General features: G+C 36.2%; 1 protein-coding gene across 4 annotated transcripts in view; it reads right to left on the bottom strand.

Moving 5' to 3' along the window:
* Window positions 1-7091: 7091 nt before the first annotated feature.
* Window positions 7092-26695, bottom strand: part of DZIP1L (DAZ interacting zinc finger protein 1 like) — a 34971-nt gene continuing 15367 nt past the window's right edge. For all 4 annotated transcript variants that reach the window (XM_081956419.1, XM_081956418.1, XM_081956420.1 and 1 more), the window contains exons 6-16: window positions 25681-25818; window positions 24592-24654; window positions 23778-23918; window positions 22363-22393; window positions 19806-19856; window positions 19215-19357; window positions 17153-17339; window positions 14758-14980; window positions 13069-13286; window positions 12460-12599; window positions 7092-11027 (exon numbers count right to left, since the gene is read on the bottom strand). In XM_081956419.1, coding sequence (XP_081812545.1) covers window positions 10851-11027; window positions 12460-12599; window positions 13069-13286; window positions 14758-14980; window positions 17153-17339; window positions 19215-19357; window positions 19806-19856; window positions 22363-22393; window positions 23778-23918; window positions 24592-24654; window positions 25681-25818 — 1512 coding nt within the window. In that variant the 3' untranslated portion in view covers window positions 7092-10850. The remainder of the gene's footprint in view (window positions 11028-12459; window positions 12600-13068; window positions 13287-14757; window positions 14981-17152; window positions 17340-19214; window positions 19358-19805; window positions 19857-22362; window positions 22394-23777; window positions 23919-24591; window positions 24655-25680; window positions 25819-26695) is intronic.

Below are 26695 nucleotides of genomic sequence, written 5' to 3'. Positions count from 1 at the left end.
CGATTCACTCTCACAGGGAGGGACTCCTCCGGGTGCCGTCCACTAGGCAGTGCCAATGGGCGACACCCAGGAGTAGGGCCTTCTCTGTGATGGGCCCGACCCTCTGGAATGACCTCCCCCCGATATTAGAATAACCACTGATCTCCGCTCCTTCTGTAAGAAGCTTAAGACCCACCTGTTCAGCTTAGCTGGCCTGGCCTAACTGTAGTCTTGTGTTCCTCTAGCCTGTATTTTAAATTTTTAGGGGTAGGTTTTTAGGTTGTTTTAATTTTTAATTATACTGTACAGCCTAGTATTTAATTTGATTTTACGGGTATCTAAGAATATTTAATTTTGTATACTGTTTTTATTGTGTGGTCTGTACACCGCCCCGAGTCCCTTCGGGGAGAGGGGGCGGTCTATAAATTTAATAAATATATAAATATATATATAACAAATACTGAGATGTGCATGATTTCACAATTGATATTAGTGAATAAACGTGAATTTTGTCCAACGTATACATTTCAATATGATTTCTAGTAAAATGAGTGTTATCTTTCAAAGTATCCATATACTCATTAGCCCTAGATAAAGGTGAGAATGACTCAAATATCCATAATGAAAACCCTGCAAACAACATATAGAATGAGTTTGGAAAGCACATTGCTGAGAAGAAACTTAGGGAGTTACAAGGGCTATTAATCATGCTTGCCTAGTAGATTCTATCAGTTATACATGTGCATCTTCAAATAAAAAGATTACATCTCCACCCCTTCCATCTTCAAGCCTCTCTTCTCACAAATAAACAGTTGTTGTACCTGGAAGTTACTACCAGTCGAGAAGGTTTGAGTGGGCTCTCATGTTGCCGACAAGCACACAGTTGAAGAGATTTCACATGGCATTACTGGCCTTAGTGCTGTTCAGTATTGATGAGGTGAATGAAGAATCAACTCAGCACATCATGAGTTGAATAGCAAGCTGAGTACATGCTTCCTCTTTGTGGTCCTTCTCTAATCATTCAAAGGAAAATCAGGAGAGAAGGTTACCGACAAGGGTGAAAGGTGATGTCAGGAACTAGATAGTCTGGAAGGTCTATTTGCAGAATTGCACAAGGACAAGAGACTCAGTCATTTCATCCTGACTTTTGAACTTTACTTGCTTCTGTACAAATTGTATATGCAATCTGACCGACTGAAAATCCCAAGCTTCTTAATTTGAAAAGGCAGGCAGCAGAAGGGCATGAAAAATATTTGGGTTGCCAAAATTGTTGTTACATAGTTAAATCCTGCCTTAGAAAGTATTTCTATGTGGATTCAATAACACAATTTAACAGAATGAATGGCTTGATGAAAGCTTATATGCACAGGGATAAATAACCTTCAATATTCATCAAAGATGGCACTTTTGTTTTTTTCAGTCCTCAAGGGACACAGAAAGCATGGCCAGTCACACAGTGATATCAAGACAGTAAATCTGAATTTTTTAAATCCTATTTTAATCATGGCTGGTAGTTCCTTTATCTCCTCCATCTAAAACCTATTAAACATGCTAACCAATAGTAATTTATCACTGAATATTGGCAGCACACTCTGGAGGCTACAGAATTTGAGCTTCCAGGTTGCCTTATATTTCATATTAAGGAAGACTGAAATTGAAAGTTAAAACAAGCCATTCCAGATGTGATCAATGCTGATTCAGTGTTCTGGATGATCCTTAAGTAGCAATGAATGTATCTGCATTATTTCTATGCATTCATCATTATGTTGCATCTAACTATGAAACTCAGAACAATTGACACATATTGAGTTGCTTCTTAGTCAAAACATATCTTGTTCATCAGTTGCCAGAGAGATAGCCAGTGATAATATCTGGCTTTTTGCTCTAATCAACTGTAGTGTAGCACAATCTCTTTAACATCTGTTATGTATTGTTTTCTGGTTTGGAAATTAGTGTTCAGAGGTGTCATACTTATTTGTTTTGATCTGAAGGAATGAATATTGCGACCCTTAGTGGCATTTAATTAATGCAGTGCCTCATTCCCTGGGAAATCTGTATATGAAAGAGTGTTTGCATTATTATTATTGTATTGTTATTATTTAAATTTAATTTAGCCAATTTGAATTTGAGATATTCATAATTCTTGAATCACAGCCTCATTCATGGTTCCAAAGTGGGGGCATTACTCATCATCAATAACAATTGTTCATCTGTTTGTGAAGTTAATAAAGCTTGTGTGGGATACTCTTATAAACTCATAAGGCATTTTGTAATAGTTTCAAAAAAAGGTTATGCTTGCCCTTTAATGGCATGCATATTGCGACCCTTAGTCCCTTTTTGGGAGAGGGGGCGGTTTAGAAATCCAAGAAATAAATAAATAAATAAATGCAAAAAAACAAGCAAGGCTGAAACAAAAAAAATTTAAATTTAAATAATTACAGTTACCTTGAATTACATACAGAGTTCTTATAATTAATACACTTGTAGTTTTACCCTTATGTCAAATCTTGAATTACAATTTAATAATAATTGTTTGTAGCAATATCTAAGCCTTTCAGGAATTTCATGCCATGAGTGATTTATCAAACAAAAATATAGGTTGCATAGATTTGTAGAAAACAATGGCTTTGTTATTGTACTATGAAACATGGATATAATCCTGTATCTTGTCATAAAAGTAGAGTATACATTTTCCAGCTTTAATAATTGATTCTAGAATATTAACTAAGCAACAAATATAAGAATAGATGTTATCAGTATTCTGAAAGGACATAGGATTTGTGAAATCCAGTTGCATCTGCCAACCAAGAAGATAAACAGTGTTGGATAAAACACATTCCTGCTCTTCCTTAACCTTCATTCTGATCCTGTTGCAAAAGAAAGTTTTGCTTTCTTGCAACAAACTTCTAGGAACCAAGGTAGTGGTATTAAAGTGTATGGGTATTATTTACTGGTGCCTACAAAGGCTTTTAGTAAATTGAGCACATGATGAGAGTTCAAAGAAATGGGAATTTGGCTTTTGTTCTTGCAAAACTTTTTCCTGTATAAATCCATGTATGCTTTGACACAATTAATGAAAACAATTGAGTGTCTTTATCATTCCATCAAGAATCATTAAGAAAGTGGATTTAACCACTCTTTTTTTAATTTGCTTGCTATACCCAAGATGATATAAATGCAACATTTTCCTTGATTAAGCAAAGCATTTATTTCTCCAAAGAAGCTCAATTTCACTTAACTCTATATTCTATAAAAATGAGTTCAGAGCTCAGAATCAGGAAAAGGGAGACAAGGAACAAGAGGCCTGGATTACCTGTTTCCAGACATCTACTTTGGCATGGACTTTGAACATGGCCTAAAATTCAAGATTTTGTTCAAGGGGATTATATGTTAGCTAATTAGGCTGACTGGATTTACTTTATTTGGAATTCCAAGTGTACGATTTTTGCCTTCCTTTATTATTTTATTTCCCCTTTTCCAAGAAATGCTTGATAGCTAGATACATTTTAACTTCTCATTAAGGACTTCAAATCTTTATTTTTAGATCAAGCATTTAATTCAACTCCCTGAATTGCCCATTAATCTGATTTGAAGATTTGATTCAAATGTCGGACTTGTTCAGATCCCATTTCTTCTCATCATCTCTTGTTACTTTCTTAAGCAAGCTTTCCATCTCACTAGAGGAAGCTGGAGTTGCAAGGTAAAAGCAATAGCAATAACACTTAAGACTTCTATACTGCTTCACAGTGCTTTACAGCCCTTTCTAAGAAGTTTGCAGTGTCAGCATGTTGGCCTCAACAATCTGGGTCCTCATTTTACTGACCTTGGAAGGATGGATGGCTGAGTCAACCTTGAGCTGGTGACATTCGAACTGCTAAATTGCAGGCAGCCCGCACACAGCAGAAGTATCCTGCAGTATTGCACTCTAACCACTGTACCACCACGGCTCACACAATTCTACAGGGCACATTCTTAACATTCCAATTTTAACATTGGAAACATATTTTTGGAAGTCTATTTTCTTTTTACCACCACACAAATTTCTATTCTCTTTTTAAATATACAGTATATAGTTTTCCCTCAATCTGAGGTCCTCTAGATGCATTAAACAAGTATGCCTGGTCTGAGTCACCACTTCATTAGATACTTTACACACACTGAAGATAGGCTAAAGTTTTACAGGATCACTTTACCAAATTTAGCTGTATATGTATGTGTTCTGACCTCCCCACACCTGTGAATAAACCAGAACACAGCCTTGGCTGTTTGCCACTGTTTAATTACTGAGATAACGAATCCTTTGGCTGAGAGCTCAGACAACTCATGTTCAATAGAGTAGCTCTGCAGCAACCCAGATAATTCACATGAAGCAACACAGATAGTCCAAACGAACAGACACGGCTAGAATACAGATAGATTTTCTTAACTACCAATTTGAACGGTTGTTTCCTGCAAATGTCCCCTCCCAGCACCTCACCTATAAGCTCTCTTGGGAGGGGCCAATCCACAACCACCTGTGCTTAATCATCATCTGTGAGTCTGCCTACGGAGTTGCTGCTTCCATTTCTCAGCCCTTCTTAATCTAGCATCAGGGACAAAGTGCCTTGCCCACTCCTCCCCACTGCTCCATGCCTCAGACGCCTCCTGGTGACCAACCAGCCTCGCTGGTCCCTGTTCTGAGTCTGAACCCTGCACAAGGTCATCCACATCATCCAGGGCAGACTCATATGGTTCCTCGCTATCCAAGTCCATCAGCAGCTCAACCAGATCCTGCTGGGCCACAACATGTATGTATCTGTGCATGTGTAACCATAAGTGTATATACATATTTGAATATGTAATGCATATGTTATTCATTATTCATAGTGTATTGTCACCCAATTCACAAAAATGTGAGTCGTGTTTGTACACCAACCGTTAAAAACTCCAAAGCAATCTAAAAACAATGAAAAATAGACATATAAAGTGAATAGATAAAGTAAAAAAAAAAAAAGCGGGAGAACAAACATCACAATTTCATACAGCTGGCAGGCTATCCTTGGAATCCCCAAGGCTAATAAGAAACTCATGTTTTAAGATTAATGCAAGATTAATAGCTGAGACAAACCTCATCTTGGGAGAGAATGTTATTCCAGAAGGCATAGTTACAGCAGAAAAGATACTGCTAGGTTTCACCAGATGGAGCTCATTTGGACAAAGGACCTCTCCTGATGGGACACACACACACACAAACACACATACTGAATTGATATATGAGTGTGTGCACATAAACTTTACTATATACACCAGATCCTGTTGGCTCATCCTTTGAGAGAACCTGGTGCAGACTGAAATGACCAGAATAAGAGGAGTAATGGGTTCTGGTTTTTTATGCATTCTTTAAGTTGGAGGTATCTTGATTAAAATTGTTGTAATATCATGTCTGGGATTGGGAGTGATTTTGGATTTCCTGCTGGCTTCCCAATTGACTTTGCTGTATTTTTTGCTTGTAGAAAGCTGGCAGAAAGCATTGGAAATCATGATCACGTGACTGCAGGTATACAGCAACAATCAAAACTTTGTGACTAAAAGTGCTATGCACATTTTGGAAATTTCAATTCCACAGAAATAATGGGATGTGAAGTACCTGGATTAAAAAAATAGTTGTGGTATAATGCATGTTTGGATTAGCCAGAGGACAGATAAGAGAATTGATATGAGTGTGTGCACATAAACTTTCCTATATATTCACGTGTGTATCTTTTGTAGCTAGATTTTTACCTCACCTGGAACAAGTTCCTGAAATTTTGGTGGCAAGATTTTTCAGAAGTGGTGTGCTACTGCCTCCTTCCTAGATTGAGAATCACTAATCCAGGGTCAACCAGATGACTTTGTTCCTAAACTGGAACTAGAACTCATGGCTTCCCAGTTTCTAGGCTGATGCCTGAATCAAACTGGCTGCATTGTGTACTGGGGTCACAGACCCCAACTTAACTGGCAACAATCCTTTTGGCTGGAATTCTTGAGATTACAGGAACAAGTTATGGAAAGATACAGCTCACACAGACATCCTAAATAAGAAACATTTTACAAAAGCAGATTAGAAATGGTCAAATACTTGCTGTCACGTTTTTCCTTGCACAGAACTGCAAAGCCATACAGGTTGCCTGTTATTTTTTTCACTTGATACTTAAGTGGCTAAAAAGCACCACCTTGTGGCAACCTCAAAATCTTATTTTGCTTCTATATTGCTGTGTATAAAATATTATTTAATGATATTTTATTTAAAATTGCTTCATACTATACTTTATTCTTTTTGTAGTCATTTCATATTTAGTTTTGCTTCCAGGTAGATGTTTGTTTTGTATTTTGCTAGTTTGAGGAACTGATTGAAAATAAATTCTACTTAGTATTTGCTAGGATCATAAAGCTATTTCAAAATATAGTGTATACAATCTTATCCCTCCTTTTAAAAGAATTTTTTTTTACATTTCCTCATATAATGTGATTATATATGAAGAACTGCCATTTAACAGAACGTTGTAGAATTTTCAGAAGTTATGTTTCTTCTCTACAATTAAAAATGCCATTATCTTCAGTATTTAAAAAAATAAAATAAAATGGAATAATATTCCAATGCCTACAGTTGGTCATGATTGTAAAATTATTTTTTATCCAATTTCTCCATTCATAGTACTGTTGTAAAGCTTAGGATTCCCACACTTCTTTCTTTGCAGGAGAGGATGAAAATTTTAAAGAGTCAGTTGAGACCACATGCTGCAATTTTCTGGGTTCTCATCCCAGCAGAGGTTAATAGTGATACAAAGGAAAGTCATGCTGGGATTGTCTATTCCAGCTTCTCTCAACTTCATGCCTTTCAGGAGGCTACAATATTTCCTAGTTGTGTGACTTTTATGATTTCCAATCACAGCATAAGTGAAAAATAAAAATCAGCTGGCCTTCAGGACACATGCTCTTACTTAGACAAAGAAACGAGAGACAAAAAACTAACAAAAACTGCTTCCCCCAAAATATCTCCAGATATTTTACAGGACTAGGAGCCCTTTTCCTTTGTACTCCATTCTCTCATTTTACTTATTGCATAACAAATATTCATAGAAATCTTCTGATGATACAAATATAGCTTTAATCTTTCATATAAATATAATGTCTCTGTAGTTGCATGGGTATACAAAGATAAGTTAGAACAGTTTATGCAACACTTTGTATACATTTTGCATTAATATTATAATCCAAACATTATCTCACCATGAAAATAGCTAAATCCATTCAGTTGTTTTTTTTTGGTGATAGGATGAAACCAGGAATCTAGGCAAATGACTTGTAATTTTTCACCCTTCCTTTCATTAGAAATATTCCAAAAATTAAATATGTCTGTACCTAATTTTACATTAGGAAAAAAAGCAAACATAGTAGAAAGGTAGATGATATCTATCTTCCTTTCTTCAGAAACACTGTCTGATGTTATTAAGTTTAAGTATTTATAATTATTATTTATAAATATTCACTTACAGACAGAGCCCTGTGACTGAAAAGTATTAGAATCTTTTTAGGGTATAGTCATGTTCTCATTTTCTTTCTCCTTTCCCCCCTGCCAAAAAAAGATAATTTTTCATATGCATAAGACATTTGGTATTTCATGTAACAGCACGAGAATTTTTGATTTACACTACAGTATTTAAAGGAAAACCAACAAATATTTTACACTCATTTGCACTACTTCAAGTATAGCCACTAAACATTTTCCAAACATTTCTAAGTGCAATTTGATCCCCCCCCCCCGTTTTTTCAGTTCAACAATTTTGAAAAATCTAGTTATACTTAAAATTTGTGGTAAGAATACCTAATGATTTCTTGTGAAATATTGTTTTGAGCAAATTTTTATAACATTGACCTCAGTATGGAAAAGGCACATTAAGGATGGGAGAAAATAGAATCAAGAAAAAGTTTTATTTCTTTGACTATCAATTTAGACACATATAAAGGCTGTCTTATTCACTATTACTCCTTAGGGAGTTCTATATGCTTTGCTTTAGGGGGAAAAACCCTTTTCTTATTGCAAATATCATTTGCAAAGTCTCAAGAAAAACATTGCATGATTCTTCAGACATGGTGCCATCAAGTGGCAATTGCCAGCAACTTTTCAGTTTCAAATATATTTTCTAGAGCTCCTCAAATTAAGTTGTAATTTATGGGCCAGCCTGACTACATTGAATGGTCCACATTTTAAGAAGAATAGGGCCCAGAAAAAATATCTGCACAAGTGGGGACCCCTGAAAAACTTAATGTTCAGACTCAGCCTGACTTATTCAAGGCAGAAGATATCTCATTCCTTAACTTTTCATGAATGGAAATTTGTCAGGACAGCAAAAAGTCCAGTCAGTAGAGGACCATTTGTTTGCTTGCATCTTATTGGGCTTTTGTAGATAATCCAGCTCTCATTCTCTTTCATTTCTTATCATGGAGGACTTATACATCATTGGAAACCAATGTAACTGTAAATCAATTCCTATTAGTAGTGGTTTAGGAGAACAATACTTAAGAAAGGTGGTTCATCCTTTATTTTGCTTGAACAAGCATACTGCATTTCTGTATGTTTATAAAACATATATAAAATTTAATTTTTAAAATTTATATGACTGTTCATCTTAAATGGATAATCCTGTGTACCTCACAACAAATCCCAGAAAATACATTTTTAAAAAATCTATAAGCAACCATAATACATCAACCAAGTTATCATAATAAAATTGCCAAAAGAACTGCACCTACAGTATATTAGGTTCAACAAACATTTCAGCCAGTTTCTGGTGGAAGAGCTAGGCCTTCAAGCCTTCTAGAAGGTTAAGAAGATTGGTGCTTTCTGAATCAGGGAGTAGTTGTTCCAATGGAAGATTCTAGAACAGAGAAGGCACATCTTGTAGGCCCAGGGAGACCTTGATTGTGCTCACCTTGTCAGATCTAGTGGGATAGGCTATCCTTGGAAAGTTGTATTCCTACAAATAACCTTTCCCTGTACCATGAAAGACTTTAAAGATGAAAACTAGCACTTTGGATTGTACCTGAAAAAAATATGGGCAGGCAATGAAATCTGGGCAACAGTAATGTAATTTGGGCAAACCTTGGCATATCTAAAATGGTACAGAGTGCTGCATTCTGGGCTTATTGAAGCTTGAGTGTTTTTCAAGGGCAGCCTTATGTAGAGTGAATGGCATTAATCCAACTGGGAAATGACTATGAGATGAATATAGCATATCCCACTATTCCTCCTAATGCTGAAGATAGCAACTACAACATTCCCATCTTTATTTATCTTCACAACAATCATCTTGTGGTTTTAAATTAGACTTTTAGAGCCAGGGGTGGCCTAAAGTCCCTGTGGGCTCTCATGACTGAGGATGGACCTGAATCTGGATCCTTTCAGTCCTATTGCTTAATTTTTATTCTTAAGTGGTTATTATTAATTTCCAATATTTTAAGTTGAGGTTCATGAATCATGGTCCATGATATTGTCAACCCTTCAAGATAGTAAAGTTATGAAACAAGAGCAATATGGATTCCAAGAATGCTCAGTATTGTTGCAGAGTAGAATAACAGAATCTTGAAAGCCACTCAGTTTTTTTCTCCCACTCAGTTTTTTTCCTCGTCGCACCTTGCATCAAACAAAATTGAGAAGGGGTGTATTTTGGTTTTCATTTTCTGAAAAACTTTTTTTCTTCTGCCTTAATGATTTAATGTGATCGTACCTAAATATAATATAAAAATACTTTGAAAATGCTAAAAGTATTTCAGAATTAAATAAGTATATCTGTGAAATAGATCTGACCTTGGGATGGGGAACGAGTACAATAAATCATTAAAGAAGAAAAAAGTTTTCAGAAAATGAAAACCAAAATACTGTACATTGATTGCACTTCAATGTACAGTAATTCTGAAGTGCAGACTACTTATTTAATTCTGAAATACTTTTAGCATTTTCAATGCGATTCTACCTAAATACTTTGAAAATGCTAAAAGTATTTCAGAATTAAATAAGTAGTCTGCACTTCAGACATTTAAGTGCAATCAAGCTAAGAATGAAACTGAAGTCTGATGAGATACAAAATGTTTGAAGCCTTTCCATTTCATTTACTTTTATAGCTATTCACAAACTTATCAAAAATAGAAAAACGTTGCACCCATCACAGTACTAGAAAGGAAAAATTGTCTAATTGCATAAACAATTCAGAATTCTTTCAGAAACATTTTATCCAAAGTAGATTATGTATCACAGAACAATATAGCAAAAGTCTTTTTCCCCATTAAGTAGACCACAACAATTATATCTCTTTCCCTCTTGTAGTCACTTAAATTCACTTAGAGCATCAATGAAAGGTGTACTGTAAATTTCATTACAGCCCACAAATGAGGCCATGATGCCATGGCTGCGTTTTGATTCAGCCTTACATCTATTACTGCATTTATATACTGTGCTAAGATATGTTTTGTTTTAATGATATAATGCTAAATCATGTCCTATGGTCCATGAAGGCTGGGTTCACATACTACACTAAGTCAGACCCAAGTGCGCACAACACTATAGTTGTGCATGATGTAAGAATCGGCTTGTGTATTCTGGACAAAATGTAATTTATAATGTCATGTCAAGATTTACTTTCAACAGAAGAACAAATCAATCTAGGAGCACTAGAAGAACTCACATTAATTAAATGTTTGCTCTGAACTATGTACAGAACCAAGAACCTTGAACGTGATACTTTTGGTATTTGGTATTTTTTGTTCTTTCTTTGCGATTATCACATTTAATCTAATTTCTCTGTCATGGAATCTTCTTCTATCAACTGGGTTCTGAACTCATCTAACTGTGGGAATCACCAGGCCCCAGCCTTTGTGGTGCTGGAAGTCAAGATAGTGGTGCCCCGCAATCCAGTGGAGCTCCCACTAACTTTCACCCCTTGTGGCTTCTTTATCTTAGTTTCAGGTTCCAGGTGCTGGCTGATTTCCTCCAAGGAAGAAATCTCCAAATCACTGTCCTCCTCATAGGCAAACTACATCAGGAAGAAAAGAGAAGACAAAGAGAGAACAAGTGATGAAAACCTGCAGAGATTGGATGCACCAAGAAATGCATGAATGATTTGATACTTGTGAATAAAAAAATATATGATTTGCAATTACCCTTCAGATTTTATGTTTCACTGAATTTTATAAAACATAGATTTAGAAACATATGCATTTAAACAGAACATTTTCACTAAGAACATTTGTAAAAACTTGTTAAAATATATTTTAATATTTATTTCTAAATACTATTTCTAAGGATGTTTTAATGCTGTTAGACATTGCATATGACTGTCTAAATAAGAATGGCTTATCAATCAATTCATACAACATTCACCAATTTAGGCAGGCTTTCATACAGGGGTGGACAACTTTTAGCTCCAAGTCTGTTTCTTGAACCACTTCAAAATTTACCAATTTTCCCATGATGTTGACATGGGAAATAAACAATCTGCATTGTAAGCCTACAGGCCTAACACAATGTAAAAAACCCAAGTCCTTTCCCCAGTCCCTGAATGAAAACTACTGACCAACTTTAAAGGTTGCTGTGGCCCTAGCATTCCCTGCCTCATGTTGGTTCTAGCCCTTCAGGCAAAAACTAAAAATAACTGTTGTCTCTAGCTATTAAAAATATCCACTTTTGATGAATTGATTACATGCCAGTAACTCATTGCTAACTTTTAACAACCACATGGATAAATTTTCTCCATGTCTACTTTGCCTTGCATATTCACAAATTATTTGCAGCAGTCCTTTCTCTTTCTGATGCTCCCTATCTGTGCTGGCAATCTAAGGAGTCTTAAGTCCTAGAAATCCATAAACTGTATTTCCAGTGTTATGGAGGGCGCTAGATATTTGCTAGTTGGTGTATGTGGGTTTATAAATAATAATGTCACAGAAAAACAAATATGGATTCTAGAAACATATTAAGTTCAGTATACCAAACGTTATTGTACATTATCAATAACATTATCAATATTATACTCAAAGCTTTAATATATGAAAATTTATAAAGTAGGGCTACCAGATCCAGCCTACAAAAATCTAGAAAATTACTACATGGTATCTAAATATCTTCTGTATTTCTTTCCTGTAGATGTTGGTGATCTGATTTTTTGCTCCTAAAATGTGGTAGATCTCATAATCTTTAGGCAACTTAACCAAAATTATGAATTAACCCAATGAACATTCTTTTCATTGACAACATATTGACTACTTTTGAAGTATTCGCAATCTTGATCTTTTTACTTTTTGTAAATAATCTTAAACCTATTTACTACCATGGCTTGAAGAATACAATGTAACTTTCTTAGAAATGTGCAGACTAGTGAATCAGTTATGAACAAGATCTGTACTGTTAGGAAGCAAAATTAAGAGATTACTACCTACTACCTTTTTGTGTTTTGAAAATAACACCAATACCTGAAGCTTTTTTGTGGGATGATTGGTTTTAGCATCTTCTTTGCTTTGTACGGCAAAGAGCTTCACGCCACCTGGAGGCTTCTTTCCAGGTATGTTCAGTTTCTTCTCCAGATTTTTAGCCATTGACTGCACTAGTGTTTCTAAGTGAAGCAAGGAATCAGAATTAGTGCTGACGTGATCATACTAACTAGCCTCTCAGCATATTGCTAGGCCTCATAGGTTACTTTATTTGAAATGTTATTTAGCCTAAATAACTATTAACTCATGTCTTCTTACTGAATTTTATAAAAATAATCATGTATGTTTTACAGTTTTGTAGTATAGCAACACAACCTGGCAAATCCTCATAGTAATTTTTAATTCATTTAGTATTCATTTACTAAACATTGGTATTAAAATAGCAACAACCAAAATTCAGTTGTCTGTCATTTAAGCCCATAAAAATGTGTAACAAGCTAACTGTTGTCCCAATTCATAGTAATCATTTGATTACTGAAGTAGTGGATACACCTCTTAGTATTTGGATGTGCTCTTTTTTTCTTTTACTTCTTTGAAGCTGACACTTGTATACATTAAGATAGTAATAAACCCAATGAAATGATAAGTCACCTGAATGAGTTCCTGCTGCAACTGAAGAACTTTTTCCTACACCGAGTTTCTCTTTAGAAAAGTCTGTGTCAGATGAATCCCACTCACTCTCTTCCACCTGTGCTGCTCTGGGGACAGGTTTGCTCTGCTTTGGTTCTGTCTTGAAAGATGTGTGTTTTGGAGAGCTCATGTTCGTTTCTTCCTCTGACTCTTCAGTCTCAGAGCTGAAAGGTGAAGTACTAAAGGAGAGAAACACAACAGAAGGAAAAATGGGAAAAGAGTAAATATTACGAACCGTTTTATATTGTATCTTATTGTATTTTATCTTGTTTCATTATGTTGTGACCTGCCCAGAATCAATCCAGAATCAGGAAGTGAATAAAACCCATAAACAATTATTATATAGATTATAGATATATATTGCTTTGCTTTACAACTCTTCTAATAGAATTCTGAAATACGTTCAAAGTAGCCAAGCTAGAGAATACACATCAATGACCTATTTGTAAAAAAATATGCCCCACCTTTCTTTCAAAGGTAAACTCCAACAGTTTACAAACGAACACCAAAATACCTCACCAAAAAATCAGTGTAGCAGACTGATGGAGCTTGTAGGGGTGAAGGAAGGTGGTGTCCATCCTACTGCGAAGAGGTGACTTGGTAATTCTTGCTAAAACATTTATCTGCCAAGGAATGCCATGTCTGGCATCCTTCTCATAAGGGTGTGAAAGAAAAGGCCATAACAACCTGTACAGTTTCTGGCAATTACATGCTAAAACTGCAATTGTGTGATTACTTAGCATCAAGGCATTTGATTACATAATTCACCCTCCTCCTTTTCTTGGCAGTTAGACCAATCCAACCATGGGTCACAAAAACTATTTTAAAAGAAAAGAAACATGCGGAGATATGATTACTGAATTTAAGCATTTAAATGCAAAATAGTTGATGAAAAAGGATAAATCACAAAAGCTATACTGCAAATCAGGCAGACCACAAGAAGGCTACAAAATAGAAGAAAAATAGACCGTTTGGAGAGATGCTGAAGCAGGTTTTTCTCTTACAGATCATAAAAACCTCTAATAATGTGATACTCTACAGGAAGAAGGGCTAAAGATTGGAATTACCCAGAATTCCCTAACTTGCACAGAAAAATACAGAATTTCAGTACTTAACACAAAGAAAAAAGGAAAAAAAAGGTAAAGCAAATTTATATTGTTTCCAAACTATTATTATTTTTTTCATAGCAAAAATTCCTCTGCTTTGTTTAGTGAGACTTTCTCCAGGGCTCGGTAGAGATTAAATTTTAACGAGAAGCTGATCAAGAGCTATGTTAAATTATTTTCTTTTCCAGCCTCTATTTAGAAACTTACTTCATTTTTAAAAAGAAATTTTAAACTTTTGTTATTTCTAGCTGAGAAGAGAAATGCAGCATTCTCAATCTGTACACAACTGCATTCCTGAATGTGGAATTTATGTCTGCACTTGTATGTCAAATGAGCTGAATCTGTAACTATCAAAACTTTTTATAAGCTTTTTCACTGACTGTTTTCCACATTTGCAATTACTACAGTAGGTAAGCTTCCTAAATGTCATGCAAACGAATGGGCAACTATATTCAATAAATAAATAATTCACTTTAATTATAAGAAGATTGAGCACAGGTTAAAACATCAAATCAGGAAAATACAATTATAATCCAGAACCTACCTGACGAAGTGGACAGCAGATTGTTGAAGAGAAGATGAACTGCTTTTAATTAGAGTTGGAGATGGTACCTTTGGAATATCTACTGAACTAGTCATGGAACCAACTTTGCTCCGAGGAGCTGGCTTGGGTGTTTTTAGGGCATAATATGGTACTTCCACTGGATGTGTTCTAATCTTCAAAGGTGTAACCTGGAGTGGAGAATGCTTGTCTCTTTGGGTTTTTTCTGAAGAAAAAGATTGAAAACATTTCATAAAAAAAACAATCTGACTGGTATTTAATCTGAGTCTCAAAGATTCACTCTTAAAGAGTTCCACATCAGAACCATTACGGCTGAACCACTGAGCATTTCACAGCATTTTTCAAAATGCAAGGTTTATATCTCCTTTGCTTTGTGAATAACCTCTAATAGCATTAACGCAAGTACAAAAGCAGGATTTGCAATTCTAACATGACAAAAGTTTTATGTTTGCCCCAGAAACCAAATGAAGCAAGAAGCCTAAGTAAAAATCCTCTTAGTGACTTGGCTTCAATTACCCAGCTGACTCAGACATGACACAGAAATTGTTTTGATCTATTTGCCTCTTACATGTTCATAACTGAGTCACTGATGGATCCTGAATACAGCAAGTAATCTCACAACAAGTATCTACCCACTAGTAAAAATGAATTATCTATTCTTTCCTTTTCATACACTTGATCCACGGATTTAATACTAAAACCAGAATCTCAGGTTCTGCAACTGCAGACACATGGACACATACACAAACCTTTTATGACTGCATATGGCTCACTCCTGTTGTAGAAAAGTGTCTTGGATTCACTGAATTTAAATGTCAATTTAAATTTAAATCCCAATCTTCATGAAAGACTGCAACACATCTTTTAAGCATGATTTTATAACAGACCCTAACTCACTACCATGCATAAATACATTAAAGTATGCTTTTTCCTGAATTATCAATATTAAGAGTTGTGGGAAACAGCACTTACCAAACAATCACTATAACAAGAACCTTGAAAAAGTCTTTAGTGAAGTATTTAATCTCATCTAGTTTATGATGATTTTCACTTTTGTACAATTAGTATCTTTATAGCATTTTGTTTGTATTATATACCGTGTTTTCCTGAAAATAAGACAGGGTCTTATTTTCTTTTGACCCCCCCTCAAAATAAGTGCTTATTTTCAGGAAGGTCTTCTTATTTTTAAGGTGTAGGAGGAGGAGAGAGTGGTCACCTCATGGCTGCTGCTGTGTTGCATATTTTCAGGGATGGTTTATTTTCAGGGGATGGTTTATTTTAGTGCATGCACTTAAAAGCCCGATTGGGCTTATTATCCAAGGAGGTCTTATTTTCAGGAAAACAGGTAGATGTTTGGTATAGGTTTATCCTTTTTAACACGTAAGCTGCCCAGACTTATCCTGTGGTAAGATGGGTGGTAAACAAATGTAATAAAATTTAAAAAATTAGTTAGGTAACACCTTATCAATTAGTTTTATTGATACAAGTAACTTTTTATACAGAAAATACTGAATGTGGTTAAAATTTAGGATATCTCAAGATTATAAATGTTATTTTGTATATCTCTCAATTATTGCTCTGTGTTATTTTTATTTTGTTTTGTTCTTAATTATTAGGACTGAATAATAGAAGAAAAGGAGAAAAACATGCAATGGAGTCTTACATAGTACCAATCAACAACTTGTGTTAGAAGTTGAATATTTCCCTTCCTCATTCTGCTTTTAGGAATTTGATTCACACTATTTATACTTATGGTTTTGCATCTCAACAAATGACAACATGTGGCATGTGGCTTATGGAAACTAAGCAAGGTTAGGTTAGTTAGTACTTGGATAAGAGAATTTGAGGGAATGGCCGGCCTAAAAGCTAGATTCAAAAATAAAAAACATTATGGAAGGCGGCCATGGGAATCCACTTCCACATTCCTGTCAAGAAAATCACACAAAATACATCTATAAAGTCACTAGAATTTATGTTGAGATTGTACCAAACCCATGTAGTAGCATGTATGTGCTATGCTAATAAACTTTGCTGCTTTCATAATCTGAATGATTAAAGTCTATACAAAGAATACCTATGGGATCATATAGTCCATCTGTTGTAAAAGTAGCCATGATTTTTTTTTATTATGAGAGGGTCTTTTCATGTACATACATAAACCTGAATTTACAAATTAGCCTTTAGATTAATTTCATCTTATCTTGAAAAAATTGTAAAAAACAAAAATGTACTACGCTAGGGTCAGGGAGAACAGCATGATTTAAGCATCAAATTTGTTAGTCTTTTAAGATATTTTGTTGGTTTTACATAAAATGATAAAATATTAGTCAAATAAAATAAATGTTATGTTTCTAAATAATATAACTGAGCATCTTACCAAAGATTTCAGAAAACGGCAAGGACATATTCTCTTCATCCTTCTGAATCGCTTTCCTCTGAACTTCTTTTTCAAGTTTATCTCTCAAGGTCAGCAGACCTGGAAATGTTTTAGCCTTCTGCTGTTGCTGTTTCTTAATCAAAGCTCTCAAATGTTTGTAGGTTTGAGCTGGGATACCTTTTGTACCCTACAAAACAGAAAAAAATGTTTTTAATTAGCATAAATATGTGTGTGAGCTCTGCTCCCATCATTCATGCAGCAAATAAATTCCTGACACCTCAACCTCTTCAAATTAAACAGGGGATTCCTCATATTAGGCTGGATGTAAATAATGGGAAGGGACATGATGGCTCATTGGCTAAGACGCTGAGCTTTTCAATCAGAAAGGTCAGCAATTTGGTGGATCGAATCCCTAGTGCCGCGTAATGGAGTGAGCTTGCCCCAGCTTCTGCCAACCTAGCACCTCGAAAGCATGTAAAAATGTAAATAGAAAAATAGGAGCCACCTTTGGTGGGAAGGTAACAGCATTCTGTGCACCTTCAGTGTTTAGTCATGCTGGCCACATGACCATGGAGATGTCTTTGGACAGTGCTGGCTCTTCGGCTTCAAAACGGAGATGAGCATCCAACGTAGTTGGGAACGACTAGCACATATGTACAAGGGGAACATTTACCTTTACCTTTAAATATTAGGAGCCTCTATTTAGGTGAAAAACTTGGTTCAACTCCTTTGAAGAGTTGCTGCTGAATTAAAAAGGATGGAAAGAAGGAGGATTAAACTGCTGTACAACTCAGTGTTCCAATCTTAAACCCATTACAAAAGGAACATAATTATCATCTGATCTCCCAGGTAGATGAGCTGTGTCTGGAGTCAATAAACTAATTACGAGAAAATATCTGGGAATGAAACAGAAAGAGGGACGCTCGTGCAGAGTGGGAAGAAAGTTGAAATAGACTAAGTGGCTCATACAAAAGGACTTGTGGATGGATTCACTAGGAGGAAAAGAAGATGGTCAGCAAGTCAATGGGATTCAGGCAGTTTTGGCTGCCAAAACTATGCCGGTTTTAGATGTACTGAAGATGCTCCCAGAGTAGAGGGAAGATTACTGAAGATTAACACGGATTATGTTTTGAGGAATTAGACTCTGAGCAGATTTTTGGAGAAAGAAGAGGATCTGAAGGTCATCATTTTACTAGCTATGAGAGGATGCCAGCTAAGTTAATGTAAAGCCATCTATTAATTCTAAAGAGAACCTGTTATACTGTAGCTATGTAATGTAAGACCACTGTTTTTTAAAAAAAAACATTACTTTGCAATAGGAAAATAATTAATTACCGACAGCAGACCATTAATGTCATAAAGATTTTTTTTATTATTTTTATGCAGTCTAGCTTTTCTATGGCAGTTAAGTCAAAGGAAAAGAGAGGGACTTTAAGACACATTATTTTAGATGCATGTCACCGATAAACTATCTAGCTATGAAAGCAAAAATGTGAGGCAATCCAGAAGTTTGTTTTAAATTTTGCAATATTATAGTTAAAGAGAAATAATAAATTAGTTCACCATATAGTTATTGTTTATTGTGAATGACGGTTTGATCCTAAGTATTTCCACACTCCCTGCAACAGCTACACTGCATAAGAATGCATTTCTTCCAAATATATTTGTCTCATGGTTTCTTATTTTCTTGTGTTTTATTGGTTTGTTGCAATTGAGACAAAGAAGTCAAGAATGAATCTTAAAAGAATATTCTTTAATTAGCACCTGATTTTTGGAGGCAAAAGATAAAGTAGTTCCTTGGGCAAGCCATTTTCCTGGAAAAAAAGGTTCAGAAGAGGAGGAGAGGAAGACTAAGATGTTTGGGGGAGGGGTGCCTTTCAATTTTCTGTCAACATGTGAATGTGTTGAACAGGTGTTCACAGATAATTTTATGTCACTTTTTTGGTCAAATTAATACATATCGCAATACTCAGAATAGGATCCAGCTGAAATTCAAAGTAAGTCTAGTAGATAAAAAATGAAAAATGTTCCTTTTCTACTTTTTTCTTCTCATAGCACTTACTCGTTTCACTCCCATGGTCTCCAGTTTATCTTCAAGTGTCTCTTCCAGAATTGGCCGGAATTGCTTCAACAAATTGGGATCCTTCCACAGTGTTTCCAGAACTCTATTCTTCCTGTCCAAAGTATCATCCAGTTCTGCAGAAACTGAGGCATGGTTAAAAATTTCAATTCTGGAATGTTTAACATTTATACCCTACCCCAAAACTGCCACTTAAACATTTATTTCAGGCAAACAAAAAACAGACTTCAATTTAATCTGCTATTGAAGGAGATAGGTTGTGTAAAATTCAAGATAATAGTCCTAATTCCTTCATTCATTCCAGGACAGAAGAAACAACCCAATTAAAATATAGTGATCTCATGTAGTGCTTGATTTAATATAGTCCTAATCTATGACAAGAACTATAACTCCATTACTATCAATTTCTACACTGCCAACCTCTGGAATTAATTACGAAATTCTTCTAAAACCCAAAGTAGATGACTAGCCCTTCCCTCCCTCCTTCCTTCTCTCTCTCTTCTCTCACTCTCTCTCAGTAATAGTAATATTCAGCCTATAAGAACAGTGGCAGGTGTAATTTACAAAATATACCTTCTTCGCTGGATTCTTCTACCTCTTCTTTCTTGGGTGCTTGTTGGATTTCTGGAAATTAAAAGCAATTTTTTTTAACATGTCTATATTCATATTCCAAAACACAATCACATTTTTGACATTATCAAGGCATTAACACGATGAGTTAGCCATTATTTTAATGGAAACTAAGTGTAACTTAATTTGGCTCTAGCCCAGCTCTCTTAAAAGGAAAGAGAAAGCAATTTGAAGCAAATAGCACCATGAAACTATTCCATTAAGAAAACTGATAGGAAAAAGTGGACCAAATGAAAGTTGTATCACTGGGACTCCCTGCAAAAGCCATGAACCAGCACTTTATATTATGATAAGTATCTCATCTGGATGCATAAAGTGAAGAGGGGGAGACAGAGAAATAATAATATGTAAATGAACCTTAGGTTTTTGTAAAGGTTTAAAAACATTACCATACTCCATTACAAGTTGTTCAGGAAACTTAAGCATGGCAATGAAATATATGTATATTGTTTTTCTGTTTTTCTCTTGCCTTCTCTTGTTGTCATGTGGAATTTCATATTTTACTAGACAACCTGCAGTCTGAAATATTTCATTTCAGAAATATTTCCTTATTTAAACAGAGAAACAGAGTGGGTGGGCAAAAAACAATGGAGGCAGGAGTGACTTCTGACTTCTTGTGGGCTTCTCCACTGACTTCTCTATGAGATGCTAACAGGGAAGATTGGAAATTATGATTATGTGATTGCACCTCCAATTTTGCCAAATTCCAATCCCATAGGAGTAATGGGGACTGCATTATGGATGCATTCTTTAAGTTAGCCTATTTCAAGTATGTTGATTCATAAATTATTGCCTTATGAACAGTGGTGGGATTCAAATGATTTAACAACCAGTTCTCTGCCCTGATAACCGACTGGGTGGTCATGGCCAACTTGACTGGTCTCACCCTTACGAAATTTCTCTTTAGTCCAATTCACAATAAAATAGCACAATAAAATACCACTGTTTCAATATTTAGAATAAAATGGAATCGAACAACAGAGTTGGAAGTGACCTGGCGGTCTTCTAGTCCAACTCCCTGCTTAGGCAGGAAACCCTACACCACTTCAGACAAATGGTTATCCAACATCTTCCTAAAACTTACATTATTAGAGCATTTACAACTTATGGAGATAAGTTGTTCCAATGATTAATTGTTCTGTCACAAAAGTTTGAGGGGCTCCTACAAAAATGAGGGGGTCAATCTATTTTTCAAAGCACCAAAAGGCATGACAAGAAATAATGTATAGAAACTAAGCAAAGACAGAAGCAACCTAGGACTAAGAAGCCATTTCCTAAGGGTAAGACCAATCAACCAGTGGAACAGCTTGCCTTCAGAAGTTGTGGGTGCTCCATCACACACAAGAAACAGAGTTACAAGATAATTTGAAATCTTTACAGTCTAATACTGTAAGCCAGTGTTTCTCAACCTTGGCAACTTGAAGATGTCTGGACTTCAACTCCCAGAATTTCCCAGCCAGCGAATGCATCTTCAAGTTGCCAAGGTTGAGGAACACTGCTGCAAGCTAACTCTTAAATGATGAAAATGCAGGATCAAAATACATAAACATAGAAACAGCATTGCAACCCTATTCCAAATTAATAACAGCAATTCTGCTAATTAGAATGTGTATTTAAAAAGACATTAAGAACTCTGACATGACACTCCTGCTCTATATTAACATTTTTGAAACTCTTTCCCTGGCCTAATGCTGTCAAGAACAAGGAGAGATTCAACCTTGAAATAAGGAGGAATTTACTGACGGTGAGAACAATCAACCAATGGAACAGCTTGCCTTCAGAAGTTGTGGGAGCTTCATCACTGGAGGCTGGAGATTGGACTGCCATTTGTCAGAAACACTATAGGGTCTCCTGCTTGGGCGGGAGTTTGGACTAGATGACCTACAAGATCCCTTCCAACTTAGTCTGTATGATCTGTAAATTTCTATTGTTTCTGTGCTGACTGCATTCCTGCAGTTTTGTTATCGCAACTAAGTATTCGCCTGTTAAATGGTCCTTGGCTGTCTGCCCGAACCGGAGCTATTAACTGACGGAAGAGAGAAAGGAAAAAAAACACACACTCTTGCATTTTAAGCCTGAGTTTTTAAAGGAGCTAGAATTTTTCTGCTGACAAAATGGCTATGTGGTTATTTGTTCTTTTTCTTTTCCCTTCCTTTGGTTAATTACAAATGAGCAGGGATTTCTGATGTGTGTGTGTGTGAGCTACTGGAATCGTTAGGCTGGCAGACAGACAGCCTTGACTATTTAGCCGGTCCACTTAGAACTCCATAAAGAGTTAACGAACAGCTCTCCCGCACCGGTGCGAACTGGTTGAATCCCACCATGACAGAGGCACCATTTCACCCAATTTAAGATTATAAACAGGGTAATTTTACTAATATAGAGATCTTCTTTCTGGATGTAGAAGCATGGCTATTAAAGAATTCTGTAGTTTTGTCAAAGGAGAAAGAAAATCTACTGTAACTAAAGACAGTTATTCAATATAGGGATTGGTCATTACCTCTAGGTTTGCTGGAAGTCAGAAGCTTAATCTGAAAGGTAATGTAAGTATGTAAAGTAAGTCAGCTATTATTTACAAGGTCTAATAAGTATTTAGCTGATATGATTGGTACACAATAATGTAAATCAATTTACAAAGTTACTATTCACATTTCGAAATAAAATGTGCTTCACCTGCTTCATACGTCTATTCTACTATCAGGAAGGGAGTGACATAGCAAGAGGGAGAACCTCCCTGGCATTTTACAATGGCCAGAAAAGGAGCAGTGAAAGAGAATTATCTCTGATCTCTCCCAGGTACAAGACTCAGTTACTACTTTGAAGATGAATTAAAGGACAGCACATTTCGGCCTCTTTCCCTCAATCCAGGGATCAAAAAGCATGAAACATTATTCAGGCAGGAACTCAATCACGGGAAGACCAACATGACCGCAAATGGGTATTAATATCACCTTAAAGTTCAACATTTTATTCTGCCATTGCCTAATAATTTATTTTTTTATCCTCATCTCCCCTTTAAGCCTATATGCCTGAGTTCATGACCAATCATTTATTTCTAATGTATCAAGTCATTTTAGGGGTGTAAAGCAAAACTACATTCTGGTGTAAATCATATATATTGTAGGATGAAAGTTTCTCACCAGCCCAGCAATTAGATTATCTGTATTATAGAGCTGTGCAACAAATTGGATTCAAAAGCAAATTGTGATTTGGAGCATATGTAGTATACAGATAGGATCTGGAGGTATTGCGTTGAAATACCTATATCTTTTTCAAGATTTGTTACCTCCACAACTAATGCATAATCCATTTTATTTACGGTATTCTCAACACCACACATGTTCCAAATCGCATTTTGCTCTTTAATTCTGCATCATACTTAGCTCAACTGATTAAGTGTTTGGAATAAGGGGAACATTAAGACACACAGTTTCCATATAAAATACGAAATGGCGATATAGTCCAGAAATGCTGACTCATGGCAGTCTACTAAAAGTATAGCTTGATTCTCAGAATACAGGAGAGTTTTGGTTTGAAAACAAACACAAGATCTTCTCTAAATTGAAGAATTTAGACCCGACACCCTCCTCACCCAAAGGAGATCTCGACCTGGGGATGGACTCTCCATTACTCTAATGCTTCTGGGTGGGTTTTGATCTGGGTCACGTGGTAATGGGTGTGTGTGTGTGCGTGCGAGGGGGAGGAGGCCAGCATAAACATCACAAATAGTATAAAGGTGGTAGGGAGCACAGGATGTTAGCTCTGACAATGTATTCATCACCTTAGTGCTTTGTTGGTCATTTCGTGCCGAGGAGATAAACTACGTTTCAAACCATACCTCTGTTTGGCTGTTATCCTTTCCCTTCAAAACCTGACAATATAAAGAACTTCTCAGAAGAATTGTATTCAGCTTACTGTTTTCTCCTGAGATTGGATAACACCAGCTTGTTCTCTGAGTTGTGTGACAAGGGAGGCAAGTTGTTTCTTGTTATATTCAGCCATTTTAGATTGGTCAGAAGACAAGGAAGCCCTCAGTTTTTCATTCTCATTCTTCAGCTGAAACAGAAAAGTAACATTTGGCTGAAGGATTATTCCATCCAACTAAACACTTCATTAATAGAGGCAAATGATTAAAAATGCAATTATACAGACTGCAACTAAATTGATTTAGTTGTCTATGGTCTAATGTCTCTAGAATCTGATTTCACAATGAAGGCTTGCAATCTCGATCAATCCACCCACCCAGCCACACAGCCACCCACTTACCTACCTATGGCAAAACAAAACCCATTTTCAAGTGTGAGTTGAATTATTCTGAAATCTTATTGCTTAGTCATACTATAAAACAATAAAGCATTGCACTGAAATATAATCCAGATACAAGTGTGGGGGGAATGGGATTATATCTGTAGATTTTGCTGTCCTCCAAGAACATGCAATGTAATGTATGTGCACCGTCTACAGTATATTTAAAATATCTACACATATGATATCAAACATAGATAGATGGACCGAGACCCTTCAGACTTGCTTTGGCCACTAGAATCTTCTTTACACCATAATCTCCTTGTCTATAATGGATGGTAAGGATATTTTATTTCCTCTCCATGACAGTCCCTCCTGCCCTCTCTGCCCTAAATGAATAGGCATGACTGCATTAATTATAGAATACAATGTCTTCATTTTTCTACTAGTATAAAAAAACTGCAAAAACATTGAGTGTACTCACTTTTTCTTTTTCTTTCTCATTCTCCTTCTGAAGTTTCCTAAGTTTCCACTCCCACTCGGTTTTCTGATAAATATTGGAAAAAGTACCCAGCCTCATTGACAATTATCTTGCCAATTATCTATCACAAGTTATTAGACTCTTAGCAAAAATGTCAGTCTTCACATTTTCGGATGCACAGGATTCAGAGTGCGAACTAAAGAATGGGAAATTGCATTTAGTCCTACGATGCCTTGTTTCACTGAGGAATCTGTAAAGCCATTTTAGTACATACCAGTACTTCCCAGTCTGATGCTCTCCTGGTATTCCGAGATACAGAATTTGGGAATTTAGGATATAGTTAGGAACGCTGGAAGTCATGGTCAAGGTACCTGGAGAAAGCACTACTACAGGATGATCCTACCATATTATTTAAAAAAATGAGTTTTGCAGGATTCATCTACATCTTTCTTTGTAACTATATATGTATATATGTGTGTGAGTGTGTGTCTGTGTGTGTGTCTGTGTGTTAGCCATTCCCCGCTCTAGGAGGCAGTGCTCATCTCGGTTTCAAAGCCAAAGAACCAGTGCTGTCCTACGACATCTCCATGGTAATGTGGCTGGCATGACTAAATGCCCAAGGCTCATGGAACGCTGTTTCTTCCCACTAAAGGTGAGTCCTATTTTTCTACTTGCAATTTTACATGCTTTTGAACTGATTGGTTGGCAGAATGTGTGTGTGTGTGTGTGTGTATGGTTTTAAATTGCAGCTTGTATAACTTTACTGATTAAAAATTATTGTCTTAGAAACTTCAATATAAATAATCTGTTCTGAACAATCTGTTGACTGTGGTCCTGATAATGTTCTTTAATGATTATAGAGCTAAAATTAACTACTGAATACAAAGGGCTATCAACAAAAGATATTAATTTTAAGTGATAAGTGAATCTATTAGTACACAATAGCTCAAAATCATCAAAATTATAATTCCCAGAAAAATGAGTCAGTATGCTCATGACTGAGTTGATTGTGAACTCTTGGAGCTGCTGTCTCAATATGAATGAAGGACAAGAGACTGGAAAAGGCTACATTATTCCTTTAGGTTCTCCTACCTGTTGTTCAATCCTTGCCTTCATCCCATGTAATTCTTTCTGAGTCTTAGTCCACTGTTGTTTCTCTAAAGAATCATCATCTTGCAATGTCCCAAGATGGGAGGCTATTGTATTCTTGACTTGTAGTTCCTGAAGTTTCTGCAGAAGGAATATGTGATCTATGACAAAGTGACACAATCTGTAGCTGCCATAAAAAGCATAAATACTTCTCTACGTAACATGCAACATCTTCCATTTGACACATAAACTTATATACAGCACTCTAATTGAGGTATGGTTATATGTCAGAGGGATCAGAATTCCCAATTGCATCTTACTTTAAATCTCTGATCAAGGTTTTATCTTGATTGGGAAAATACTGATCTAAATATTATGACAATCACTCATATGGCAACCTATTGTCTGCCTTAGGAAGAAGTCTGGAGAATAATAGAGAAAAATATGATTGTAAGGCTTAAGGCTTCTTGTGGTTGTTTTACTCATTCTCACAGATCATAAAACTGCTCATCCTTCCTTCCCAATAACCCAACCACGTGTGATAGGAAGAACAGAGGAGAACATGCACTTGAATGCCAATTAATGATGTAGAAAACTGAAACATAATCTTTGATATCAAATGCTTATTGCCTACAACTGTGATGACGAACCTATGGCATACGTGCCACAGGTGGCGCGGGGAGCCATATTTGGTGGCATGCCAGTTGTCAGCTCCAGCACGCATGTGCGTGCTGGACAGGTGATTTTTTTGACCTCCGCAGGCTTTAGGAAAGCTCTAGAGGCTGGAAAGAGCAAAAAACGGCCCCAATGGGCCAACCAGAAGTTTGTTCCCAAACGTCTGGTTGGGTGGTTGGGGCCGTTTTTCACCCTCCCCACGCTTCAGGAAAGCCTCTGGAGGCTGGAGAGGGCAAAAAACCCGCCCTCCTCCAGAGGCCCTCCGGAAGCTGGAAATGGATTGTTTCCAAACTTCCGGTTGGGACGCTGGGACCCTTTTTTGTCCTCCCAAGCCTCCGGAGGC

This window comes from Natrix helvetica (assembly GCF_964273705.1).
Source record: "Natrix helvetica genome assembly, chromosome: 5".
NCBI lineage: Eukaryota > Metazoa > Chordata > Lepidosauria > Squamata > Natricidae > Natrix > Natrix helvetica.
Note: the sequence above shows the minus strand (reverse complement) of the source record. Positions and strands in the feature narration are given on the sequence as shown.